The 13,257-nt window shown below is 29.5% G+C and overlaps 2 protein-coding genes across 9 annotated transcripts; both read right to left on the reverse strand.

Moving 5' to 3' along the window:
* Nucleotides 1–462: 462 nt before the first annotated feature.
* On the reverse strand, nucleotides 463–5,595 carry LOC116843463 (sentrin-specific protease 6-like). 2 transcript variants are annotated; one of them, XM_032813897.1, is made up of 12 exons: nucleotides 5,433–5,595; nucleotides 4,163–4,298; nucleotides 3,859–3,990; nucleotides 3,607–3,783; nucleotides 3,154–3,305; nucleotides 2,984–3,066; nucleotides 2,390–2,722; nucleotides 1,787–2,045; nucleotides 1,614–1,693; nucleotides 1,294–1,513; nucleotides 999–1,211; nucleotides 463–534 (listed from the first exon to the last, which is right to left on the reverse strand). In XM_032813897.1, the coding sequence occupies exons 2-12, from the start codon at nucleotides 4,296–4,298 to the stop codon at nucleotides 523–525; spliced, it is 1,797 nt and encodes a 598-aa protein (XP_032669788.1). In that variant the 5' UTR covers nucleotides 5,433–5,595; the 3' UTR covers nucleotides 463–522. The 2 variants fall into 2 exon arrangements, with proteins under 2 accessions (XP_032669788.1, XP_032669787.1); XM_032813896.1 differs by having other exon boundaries at nucleotides 4,163–4,307; nucleotides 5,433–5,573.
* A 1,428-nt stretch (nucleotides 5,596–7,023) lies between these two features.
* Nucleotides 7,024–11,184, reverse strand: LOC116843464 (aquaporin-11-like). Of its 7 annotated transcripts, none has more exons than XM_032813900.1 (7): nucleotides 10,653–11,184; nucleotides 10,293–10,389; nucleotides 10,010–10,214; nucleotides 9,368–9,645; nucleotides 8,459–8,609; nucleotides 8,144–8,373; nucleotides 7,024–8,039 (listed from the first exon to the last, which is right to left on the reverse strand). In XM_032813900.1, the coding sequence occupies exons 3-7, from the start codon at nucleotides 10,197–10,199 to the stop codon at nucleotides 7,950–7,952; spliced, it is 939 nt and encodes a 312-aa protein (XP_032669791.1). In that variant the 5' UTR covers nucleotides 10,200–10,214; nucleotides 10,293–10,389; nucleotides 10,653–11,184; the 3' UTR covers nucleotides 7,024–7,949. The 7 variants fall into 7 exon arrangements, with proteins under 7 accessions (XP_032669791.1, XP_032669790.1, XP_032669794.1 ...); XM_032813899.1 differs by having other exon boundaries at nucleotides 10,293–10,420; XM_032813903.1 differs by having other exon boundaries at nucleotides 9,368–9,668; nucleotides 10,293–10,420; nucleotides 10,653–11,009.
* Between the last annotated feature and the right edge of the window lie 2,073 nt (nucleotides 11,185–13,257).

Here is a 13,257-nt window from a genome sequence, read left to right on the forward strand (position 1 = left end):
CTTGTAATTTTGAGAAATAAATTTATCAAAATTACATCGTTTCAAAATTACATCAATTTTTATGCAAAATAATCTAATTTATATTTATTAATAAAGTTTTGATAGGATTTATACACAATGGTTATTTATCAAGACTGATAATTGTACGCAACGACTTGTTACTCAGGAACACGTCCTCGAGATGCGTGTCCTCGGGATACGCCGATGCTTGACAACAGTACCAAATCACTCGTTATACAAAATACATGTAAACTTCAATTAAAAAGTATCAAATATACAATCAGGAATTATGTTTGTAGTTTTATTTACTTTATAAAGTATTAACTACATTTCCTATTACATGATAAATGAATTATCTATGCGGATTAACATTAACCTTATCACTGTAAAAAAAGAAAATAACATTTATTTACAGGAATTAAAAGGTTCCCCTTTATGCTTCTTTGCAGCTTGAGGATCGTCTGAAGTCTGCGTTCTTAACATTAACCTGGAAATCTTTTAGATTTAAGGCAGGACATTGTTTTACTTGACGACCTGAAAATTGATAAAATATTCGACATATTAGCCGTGATAAATATATTCAAATGTATGAGAAAATATGAATGAAATTATATATAGCTCTTAGTCGTATTGCATTCTGTTCAACACGGGAATATATTTCTTTCTAGAGAAGGTCAAAATATTCATAGAGGAATGGACAAAGGCCACAAGGAAATAAGATCGGATTAGTAGCATGGCTGTAATTTGTGATATCGCGGGTGATAACTTTAGTTGATTATAAAAATCAACCAGCTTGGTCTTCGGCTTAGCTTCGGCTCGGTCAATATTTCTGTTGCATTGCTGTCAGAACTTATATACGGAGAATAAGGAATGATCTGGAAAGTTCTATTAACTACTTCATTATTCGATTCAGTACTTTCTGCCACTACCGACATGTTAATATGTGTGTCCGCGTCAGCCGTAGGCTTTCTTTTATTTTCAAGCTCCGATTTCGTTACCTTCACGTCTATCTGATTTTCACTCTTCGGTTTCAGTTTGCCGTCTTGCGTAGGAAAATTCACACTAGGCAAATGGATAGTTCTATTTCCTTTGGTGGCATTCATCAACTTAATGAGTAGTTTCGATAGCTCTTCCCTTTTCCTTGTCACGACAATCTCTTCGAACCACGTATTTAAAGTCTTAATTGGTAACGTATAATTTTTAATTGGATTCTGAAAACAGAAGTTGATTGAAGCTATTAGTCAAGCTAATAACTTGTGGTAATGCAAAAGAAATAATTTACAATTTACTAACCTGAAAGAAACTTTCCACGTATTGCAGTACGTACAAGCCGCAATCAGTTAAATTCGATTGTTGGGGTACTTTGGGGCATGCACCCTTAATGGTATCTTTTGAAAAGATTTGTTCTCTTCCAAGTTTGGCAACGTATTCGCAGCTTAAATAGTCTCTTAATGTAGCAACCACTCGTGCCCTACTGGCACCAGCAAACGAATCGAATATCAATATACAGGGACTACAAATCAAATTGATTGAATTAAATTAAAACTCAACTTACTCAAATATTGAGCGTGCAATAAATTGCATTTAGATTACGTAATGCGCATAACTCTTACACTTTAATTGTTTCTTCTACAACATCCGGTTTCACTTTAAACGGCTGAATTATATCTTGTACAGGCTGATCAACCTCTTCCTATAAATAAAATAATAAAATAATAAAAAAAAAAGAATCGACTATTTCAACTATCCAAAAACAGAAAAGAATAAAATTTATTTTGTATTGTACTTCTTCATTGCTATCTATTTCCATTGGTTCATCATCGCCCTCAGCCTCGTCTCTCTCCGATCCGTCATTCGGTTGATCTATCGTTATAGTTGCAGGTGTTATTGTTGTATAGCCAATCGTAACAGCTTTCGTTTTTACCTTCTTCATCTTTTTGCTCTTTTGCGGAATTTTAACATCGTTTTCACTGACACTCGGGGCAGAAATGTCAACTTTCCCAACTAGTCCAGGAAAGCAAATAATAGCTAAGAACCAATGCGCTCTGCAAACAACATCATGTTGTCATATAAAACTGCATATCTCATTGGAATATATATATACATGTAGGATATAAACCGAACTGAAGTAACAAGCTGTATCTTGACAATAACATCAATAAGAAGACGAGAGAGAGAGTGTGTTGGAGCGAGAGCCTGGGTAGCTCAGTGGTTTAGAGCAGTCGCCCTGCAAGCGAAAAACCCGGGTTCGAGTCCTGGCTCAGCAAACTCCGGCTTCAGATATACTTTTCTCTCCGACACACACATATATATATACGTATGTATGCATATATATATATATATATATATATATATATATATATTATTGAACATTCAAAGTCTCACTTACTGCTCGTTGATAGGGATTATAATAAAATCCTTCTCAAATATATTAACATTCTTCGTCCACATCTGTACTTTTGCGTGTCGCTTGGCAGCAGGTGTCATTGGTATAGCATTTTCGGCAGCTTGGGCATGTGAGCTGGTTAAACGTTTATAAAAGAACGAACTGAACACATGAGTCCTATGTTGGTCAGATTCTGACAGTATTTCGAAAGTCAAATACTTTAAATAAAAATCTATAATCACATCGTTTAAATACTGATCCTCAGCGAGGCACAAGTAATCTTCAGTGTTGATGGCTATACCGCCTTTTGCAGGTGGCGGTGGATACACAGTTATTCTGTAAAAGCGGAAAGTTTTTGCGTTCAAATACATTTCAACAAAGCAGACTCGAATAATGTGAAATAGTAAAAAACACGTAGATGCCAAGGCCCATATTCTGAATCCTTTTTTATCGATAAATGTGCCTTCTCTTAAATGTAGCTTCTCAGCCAATCAGATGGCTCTTAAGCCTCTTTTAGAGGCACTTTTATAGATAAAAGAGGATTTAGAATATGAGCTCAAGTGAGTAGAAATTGATCAGTGAGGAAAAATTTCTTACGTTTGTATGCTACCATCGTCACTGACAATATTCAGCAGCGAACTTTGGCTCTGTCGTCGTATAATACTAGTGATCTGTTGGTTCTGCGAATAAAAGAATACATAAATATAAACATTACGTATATGTTGTAATAGATAATGATTTAAAATGCTATCAAATCGAACACATACATCCTTAGGTAAAGCTCGCAGAAGAATATCATTTGCTTCTTTAGGATTCAACTCCTCCATCTTGCCTCTAGGTGAGAATATATTTTTTAATTTGATCTTCGAGTCATTCGTTAATTCCTCTGGCAATAAAGTTATACGTCTGTGAGTGTGATCTAGAAGATAATGAAATTATAAAATATTCACTGTTTTTCTTGTTTACTAAACCTATCATTGAGTTTATAATTCTTTGAGTGCAAAATAGCGCAGTATTGTGCGTGATCAATTGATAATATCAAGCCTTGAGCTAGCAATAATACATATACAATGCAATCTGTATACGATCGCAGCACTCAAAGAGTTGATCAACGCGTACACATTTATATCATTTAAAACTGGCAAAGAGAATAAGTAAATAATAATATTAAAATAATATTTTTTTAAAGAATTCTTCGTATTCTTCTACGCAATAAATACCTGTTCCGGCAGGATCGTAATATGGGCCCTTCCGATCTTGCATTCCTAATAATTCACGTATCATGGCTCCCGAACTCCTAGACGTATAGAGAAATAATACCGGTAATGTTTCCCCAAAATGAATCAGCACCTTAATTATTTCCTTATATTCCACATTAAAAGTAACAAAATCTTGATCTGAAATATACGAAAATATTTTAAAAGACTTGGTAATTTTTTTCCCAGCAGGCAGTGAATGCAAAAACGATCTACCGTCTTCTAGTAAAGGTACTTCAAATCTTACACCACTTCGAAAAATTACTACTCTTTCTCGTGGAATATATTTATAAGATCCTATTATGACAGTTCGGCATTGTAGAGCAGTAGCTGGTAATGGCGTCCTATCTATAAAGTTGTGATTATTACATACCTCTATGAAATTCGATCTTGTTATTAAATTTATATTTAATATATATGTATATATATATATTATATATATATATATATATATATTGTTTTATAGTTATTATATATATATATATATATATATATATATATATATATATATATATCGTACCTGGCTCTTTATTAATAACTTTTGGTTTGGAAACTGCAGATTTATCCTTTCTTTTGGTGCGCTTGCATGTAGAACCATCTCGTTCTATTCTCTCCAATTTCGTAGTAGTTCGTTTGTTGTTCATTTTGTAGAACATCTGTAAAGACTTTGTATAATCGAAATGTATGTTTACATTTGTTACAAGAACAAAGAAAGAAATTGGTACTAGTAATTAAAATATATGGCACATTAAGATGGCCGCAAGCCGCTTTCAGTGTGACTTGAAAATGACATGACAACATTGTTCTTAATAAATTTTGTATTACATTATTCACATTGGTGGAAGTAAAGCGAACTGTAGCCACAGTGTGGACACAAAGCAAGTAGTCCCTGGACTAAAATAGGTTCCTAACAATAATATGAAATATTTCGTGCTAGTCATACAATTTGCTTTGAATGAAATACTTTTATGTATTCTCGACCGCAACAATGTGACACTATCAAAATTGAGTCAGTATCGTGTACACTGTATACGTACGTGTGTATTTATTATTTCATATCACATATATACAAACACTTTCAATCACTCATAATATATACATTATATAATAGTTAGCTTCTTTAAAAAATGTGGACGTTTCACGCTTTGACCAGTGATACCACAAATTACCTATATAGCCAAGCTTCGAAAAGAGTCATGTAAAGCAATACATATTCTATGTAATTCAAATGTCACAGCAATGTTGGCTCTTAGAGCCAACGCACAAGCACATCCGTAACATGTTACGTTACATTAAGTACTGACAATGCAATGGCCATATCTGTACGTAAAATTAAACTTAAGTCAACGCACAAAGAAATCCGTAAACTTAACATGTTACATATGTGCTTGTGCGTTGGTTCTTACACTTACAGACGCGACTCTTACACCTTATACAACGAAACCGAATCATTGTAGCGAACGAATGTCATTACCGAGCCGAACGCGCACTAATTAATACTGCAATTCTAGACAAAATCGTAAAACTTGTAACTTGTTTTCGTAAGACTCGTAAGAACTTATGAGTAGATCTGCAATTCTATGCGGACTATATATCATATGATAACTCGTAAATATCTACGATTTTTTTTTTTGTTTTTTTCGTAAGTTACGACTTTACGATTTTACGATTTACTCGTATATTCCTTAGAATTGCAGCATAAGTCTCTCTTGACTGTACTAGCGCCCTGGTGGTCCAAAGTTCAGTTTAATAAAGTCACTCGAATTTCAAACAATCGTGGCAATAATTACCCTTTCTTTCGTATCACAGTCCTTAGTCTTTCCTTCCTAAGCGTTACATCGTGAAGGAGAGCTTACATTACCGAGGCCGCAAAAATTGGAGAAGACCCGAATGGAACTGTAAGACGAAAGAGGGACGAGAGCTTGATCGGCGCGCGCTCGCTTTATATATCTATATTAGAGGTCGCTTTATGCGCTCGCGATTTGCAAAGTAGTTTTGCTCTGTCACGTTAGGTGTCGGTATCAGGCCGTGTCGAAGCTCGACATTATTATAAATTTTTATATTTTACGAACTTTGGTTAATTAAGCTGGCGGAATCTAGAATTGCATAAACATTTTACGAATTGGCTACGCTTCGAGTTTTGTAACGTAATATAAAATATAGACCAAATCCTCGGCGATTATATGGATGTCACTTTCAAATAAAACGGATCTTTAAATTACTTGACCGAAAATTCGGTTCGCTTCCCTTCTCTTCTTCTTCGCTCGGTACTCCAGCAGCAGCCATGAATGCATGTGGTGTTCGCTTCTGTCACTTTATGCCTCCTCGAGAACAAATAAGCATCAAAGTCGGCACGAGATTAGAACTAATAGAAAGTCTAGCGGTAGTAGAGATCGAATGCGCACCCTGCTTAAAATTTTGGATAGAAAATGATAGAAAATTTTTCTATCATATTTTATGGTGATTTTGATTCACATATTTCACAACTCATTTATAAAATTTCGTAAATGCATTCATATACTATGTATTGTCTATGATTGATAAATATAAACTAATTATACCAACTTTTATATTCAATATGATGGAAAAGAGTAGTATCGTAAGATATGATTAAACTACATAGATATTCCCTTCATTTTTATCTGATCATTTTATAACCATTATTATAAGTAGAATTATTATGAAAGAATATTATAAGTAGTTTATTATAAAATAATAATAAATACATAACGCGATATTTACTATAATTCAGAAATATCAATTTATTATACAAACATCAATATTCAAGATGATTGAAAAGAATAGCATCATAAAATATGATTAAAATATGTAGGAAGTGTATGTTGTACGAATTCGGTGCATGATAAGTCGTATAAATCAATATAGGAATTCTATCTATTTCAATCTTATCCAATCATTTTCTATCAAATATTTTAAGCAGAGCATCACTGTCTCGCAACTTAGCGTCCCGGTACATAAAAGGTACTTACCATCTTTTGTTTATATTACGTCTCATAAGACGGCTTTCTTCTACGAAAACAGACTCTTCGTAACACTGCGCAATGGTTGTGTACTTTTTCCACATTGTAATTATTACAGCGTATCATTTTCAGCAATACGATTAATATTGTTTGTGATAATGGCTGTTGATATTGGTATGCAGATATGAAATATGAAAAATAATATCCGGGAAATGCATCTTGCCAAAATCGAAATATCTTCAATATTGCCCATAATTCTGCTGATTTCAGATTTTGATATCATATACATAACATGACAGCAATTTTCATGTATATTTAGTTATAAATGAATCATGCTAATTTTTTATAATGTAATTTCTATACAATCCTTTTGTAACCTTGGGAAATAATTTTGTCGAAATTACATAGGTTAAAAACTTTATTTAAAAAATACTATTCCTATATAAAATGTATCATTATAAAATATACATAACATTTATGTCGTACATATATCATGTTTTATACATGCATTAAGACGTTGAACGTCGTTCAATTTACCAATCGCTAATAATAAGTAAACGCATGACAGCAGTTTCAATAATATACCTCAACTAAAGCCAATTGCATAATATTTCAATATATTGTATTGCATAATAAATCAAGGTAATATTCAATATATTGTATTGCATAGTAAATCACAGTAGTATTGCATAATATTTAAATACAGACATATACATATATAAGTATAAATATATTTAGATATGTATATATATTTATATATGCATATATGAAAATTTGTATATGAATATATTTATGTTTGCATGTATTAATACGTTCGCTGTTAATGTTACATATGTGTGACACAACGTTTTGTTACAAGCATTACATATATGTGACAATAATAATTTTTCTCCTTATTCATGTTATCAAATTAAATCTGTTTTACATAATTATGTAAAAAAGAAATATGAAGTAGTCTGTAGAAAGATTTAAATGAATCGCGGTAACGAATGTGTTAAAGTTTTTGTGTAACATTTTTTGCATATAAAAAATATAATATATTAAAATATGTTTCAGATACCAGTAAAACTAACTTTCTATAATTGTATTAATAATTCGAATTTTTCTCTATAATTATATTAATAATTGCACGAGGACATATTCTTTTAACAGTAATAAACAATTGGTTCTTTATCTCCTATTTAATCTAGATTGCAAGCACTTAAAATTATTTATGATAAACACAATAGTATTATAAATTATTGCATACATTGTCAAATATTATATTGTTAAATTATTTTTGTTCCTTTTAATACAGTGCATTATTCTAAAATTAAATTGCTCCCATCAACGCGGTCTAAAAGGAACATTAATCGGCCAGGAACGTGCATGTTCAAATCTTTGCTGTATGTACAACGAATTATTATGTCTTGACCTCTATATGTAACGAAAATATAAATATATATTTATTAATATAATATAATAGGTAACTGTATTATTTAAATATATAATTATTAGAATAATTTAAATATATAATGTACCTCATAATTGATGTCCTCAAATCTAAGGTAAAATCTGGTATCGGGACCTGGCCCAGTTGTTCTGTAATATGCCAATTGTTTGCATAAACGCAATAGAAACAAGGCGCAAAGAGATCCGCAAAACGGGGCAGCCCAATAAACTAATAGACTGTGATAGTCAATTCCTGAACAATAGAATCTCAAAGAAGCTCCTAACGCTGGATTGTTGAAACTACCGACCAAATAAAATCCTGAAATGCATATTATTTGTGGAATATTAACAAAATAGTATATCATGTTTATAAAAAAGAATAAGAACATCTAACATCTTCTAACCTGCAATCCTAGAAAATGTCAACAGGGTACTTAATATAAATGTCAACCAATTTTTAGATAGCTCTTCGCTCATATTTGCTAGACTATAAACTGATAATCTGTAAACTATAGTCAATAGCCATTCCATAGCAAATGCAGCTGCCACATCAGTCTAAAAATTATCATATGTATTTATCAAATTAACAGTAAAATTACATTAAATTATCCGCATAAAGTAATAACTCTGTATATGTATAAAATGTGTTATGCTGCGTGTGTGTATTACATAAATTTATATTTATTAATAAATATTTATTAAAATTAATATTAAAATTTATATATATGCTACATGTTTACATATCATAAATATGTGCGTTATTTAAAGAATATTGCTTAATAATAATCTAGAAGAAAAAACTTTTCGTAAAGGACTTAGAAATTTTTCAGAGTTCTTTATTTCTTAATTATGAAAAATCCTGAAAAAGACATACTAAGTTTGTTTAGATTTTGTAAGTTTTTGCCTAAAAAAATATATATATATATATGTATAATTTAGAATTTGTATCTAACAATTTTCTATAAACGCAGCTTATGTTTGATACCAATTTCACATTCTATCTAAATGTTTAAAATGTACTAATAAATGTTGATCTGAAGAAAAAATCGAAGAATACTTAAATAAATTATGAACTAGTCATATTTGTCAAGGCTCTTATGAAATTTCGTCTTATGAAATAATAAAAATTATGAAAAAACTTTTCAACGAATCAAATATTTTCATATTATAAAAGTTATATATAATATTCTAAAGTTTTTTTTACTAGAAAATATTTTCTATGTATGGAAGAAGAAAAAATTATAAATAGTATTACTATAAAGTACTAAAGTATACTATTATACATAATTGAACTATTATACTATTGAACTTACTTTATAAAACATTGAAAAGCAACTTAATGATCGTTTGAGTCCAAAATAGGACCATATCCCAGGCAAAAATGTGAATGCAAGATAATCGCCGAGGATTTGAGCAAATATTAAAAGTACACCATAGAAGCGAATATCCTTGTTTATTAACATATGTTCTAGCATTATATTAGGGGATAATTCTATGTCGACCCAATATAGTCTCAAAAATATTAATAATGCTAACGTAATAGATATATAAAACAATGACGTAAACTTTGTTAGCTGAATTAACTTTATAGCTGAAAACACGAGTATGACATTTCTTTTAAAAAATGAAATATACTTTTCAAATTATATAAAATGTTTTTTTAATGTCATAAAAAGCAAGATAGAAAATCTTAATTAAAACATGCACAATAATCATACCAAGAATAATATATAATAAATCTAACACTCAAAAATTTTAAAATAAAAATATAAAAATATAAAACATACAAAAAAAAATAAAAAAAGAGTAGTGTCTAAATCCCATTATTATAACAAATTTAACGGTTATCCATCAATTAATGTTGATTGTACGAGTTAATGTTGATTGTACTATACGGATATATTTATGATAAAATAAATTTGTATAATAAAGATGTTCAACATATAGATATATACTTCCAATAATTTCGTAGTTTAGCATACATAGTTCTGTGGAGGCTAGTAATTCTAAAAGTATTACTCTTATTTTTACTGAATTTCCGCATATAAAACGAATAAACAATGTCAGTAAAGTTACTATTGTATGCAATACTCCATAAAATATTATTATTTGCATAAATAGGTTTTCCATATTAATTATTTCCATATTATAAAAGATGTGCTATTTAAACAAATACAAAAACAATTATTAAATTAAAGATAGTATATTATAAAAATAGTACCACAATTGAATTATTACCCTAACAGCACGTATGTCCAGGAAACGTCCAGGGTACGTCCTAGGGACGTTTCTATGTCCTCAGGACATCTCTGAGACGTCCCCAGGAGATCTTGTGCTGTATGAGTAATTATGTAGGTGAGTTATCTCTGTGTAATTAAAATAATATGTAAATATAAAAATAATATATAAATAATATATAAATAATAAAAATAATATATATGTGAATACAAAAATAATATATAAATAAATAAAACTCTTATGATGTGTTGATGAAATTAAATTAACTTTTCCTTTCGTTGAAGTGTCTCAACGATATTTCGCTTTTATTAATGATTTTATTTTCTTTGAAGTAATAAAAGATTTTAAAAAGATACGTACCGATTGTTTGAATTTGCAATGTATCAATGTAAATAAGGCGAAAGGATTTAAACAAATTTAGAAAGAAGTTACAAAAAGTTAAAATTACATAAGGAATATTCTAGTCAAACTTGACTTGACGATATACTTCTATAAAGAGAGAAAGCCAGGAATATTGTTGACAATAAAGGTTGTCACAGGTAGCTATGTATCTCAAAAGTAATGTCACAGTTGATACGTTACTTTTATATTAACCTTACGATTAGACAAGATAATATGTTGTTTTGAATTTTCGAGGTTTTTGCATATATAACATTTCATAGAGATAATAATATTAGAATTTTAGGACACGTTACTAGCTATAGATAGCTGTAGATGTACTGATATAAATAGATGTTTCCGTTAAAACGAATTTGAAGAAATAAAGGATTTTTTATTTAGGCCGAAATATTTGTATTGTAACAGTCGTACTTTAGCTAAAATCGACTATGAATATTAGTGTAATTTCAGTGATTTTATATGAGGTCCTTTTTGATATAGTCTACTTGTAATTTTGAGAAATAATTTTATCAAAATTACATTGTCATCAGTTTTTATGCAAAACAATCTAATTTAAATTTATTAATTAAGTTTTGATAGGATTTATACACAATGGTTATTTATCAAGGCTCATAATTATATATCATAGCGCATAATCATAGCGCAAATTTGAAATCTTATCAAAATATCTTAAATGTTCTCAGAAATATTTATTTGAAAGAAATCTGCGAATATTGAAAGATATTATTTATAATTTTTTCGTTGTCATATTTTGAAAAAAAAATATAGTTTAATTCGTATAAATAAAAATCTGAAAGAATCATGAAAATGTTTTAAAATATTTCCTAAAATTTCTAATAAGTTTTATGTAAAATTTTAAGGATATATTTCACCAAGAACTTTCTTTCATTTGCATAATGCTAAATAAATCGTATTCTATTATAACATATGATTGGATTTACTTTATGAAATATTTTAGGAAAATCTGTGTGTATATTTAGTTTCAACAAATTGTAAATTTCTAATATCCATAGTATATGCATAAGCATCAATGTAACCAAACTGCCAATCACTTTAGCAAGTATTAAAATTATACACATACCAGTATACATAGCATACTTTCTCTCTTGGGGCACTTGGGGCATGTCGTTCAATTCATATTGTATAAGGATACACTGATAAGGACACGTTGCCGGAGTATAAGCTAACAAGATGTTAATATAATAGTAATTGCTACAAACGTTATTGTTCCAAATACCGATCCAAAACTGAGGAAATAAGTTTAAAGATTTTTTTAAAATATTTTTTTCAAAATATTTGATTGATTAAATCGTACAAAACATTATTAACTTAATATAATATTACATAAAAAATATTAATAAAATACACATACAATAAATAATTATAATTAAGAATAATGTATGATAAATCTAACAATTGAATTAAAATATAAAAATAGCAAGCAGTCTTTAAACTTCGTTTTCTTGAGAATATACAAATTTATTAATCATTCAAAGTTGTTCATAGGATATATTACACGTATATTTCTATAAAGAAAATGTTTAATATAGATACGTACATATACACGCCACACACGACACACACGCACGTACGCACACGCCGACGTATATATGCTTATATTACTCTTTTACTGTATGACATCTAGTTTTATTGGTTATTATTCCATAAAAACAGTTTTTCCTGGTGGGATGGGCAATACATCTGCAACTTACATATTTTATCAGCGGAATTGTTGACAAAAGCATTAGTATTAAGTTCAGTATATTACGTCTGAGATTGTTATTAAACTCATATTCTATTAAAATATGTGCTATTAAAACAAGCGCATTATTGAATTACATACAGCTTATTATAAAAATGGTATAATTATATACTTATTATACGAATTTTTAAAAATGGTATAATTATATACTTATTATACGAATTTTTTCTGCGTGGTTAATAATGTGTAAAACGGTGAAACTTATAATGTGTTGCGAATCCACTCTGGCTGTTATCCTTCTCTTTTCAATAGAATTTTCTTGTCAACGTTCAGATCTTTATAAAACTCGACTTTTATTTAGTTTTTATATATATATAATAGAGGATTTTACGAAGCGATTACTTAAATTTAAAATGTATTAACGCGCATTTGGCGAGAGAATTTGAATATGATCAAAGAGGGGACTGCTAAAAAAGATAAAATTATATACGGAATATTCTAGCGAAGCTTAATTTGGTGATACATTCATACATAGCCAGGAAAATAATCGACAAGAATTCTTGCAAGAAACTATATATTTTTAAAACGATCTATTGAGGATGACATACATTATTTATATCTAGACTTTGTCTTTAATCTTAAACTAAAAATTAACTAAACCAAAAACAACTTTATAACAAAATATTTTGTTTTGAATTTGTAGCGTACCGAACATTTCAAACTAAATAAAATTAGAATACTCGACCGTCCTTAGTGTTCAAAACTATATTAACAAACAAATATTTTCGCGGAAAAGGATTCGCGTCAAGATCGAAACGTTTTGATCATAACGACCATATCTCTGATAATTGTTAATATATATAT

This window comes from Odontomachus brunneus, unplaced genomic scaffold (assembly GCF_010583005.1).
Source record: "Odontomachus brunneus isolate Ranch 3 - 2012 unplaced genomic scaffold, Obru_v1 Obru_scaffold_033, whole genome shotgun sequence".
Classification (NCBI taxonomy): domain Eukaryota; kingdom Metazoa; phylum Arthropoda; class Insecta; order Hymenoptera; family Formicidae; genus Odontomachus; species Odontomachus brunneus.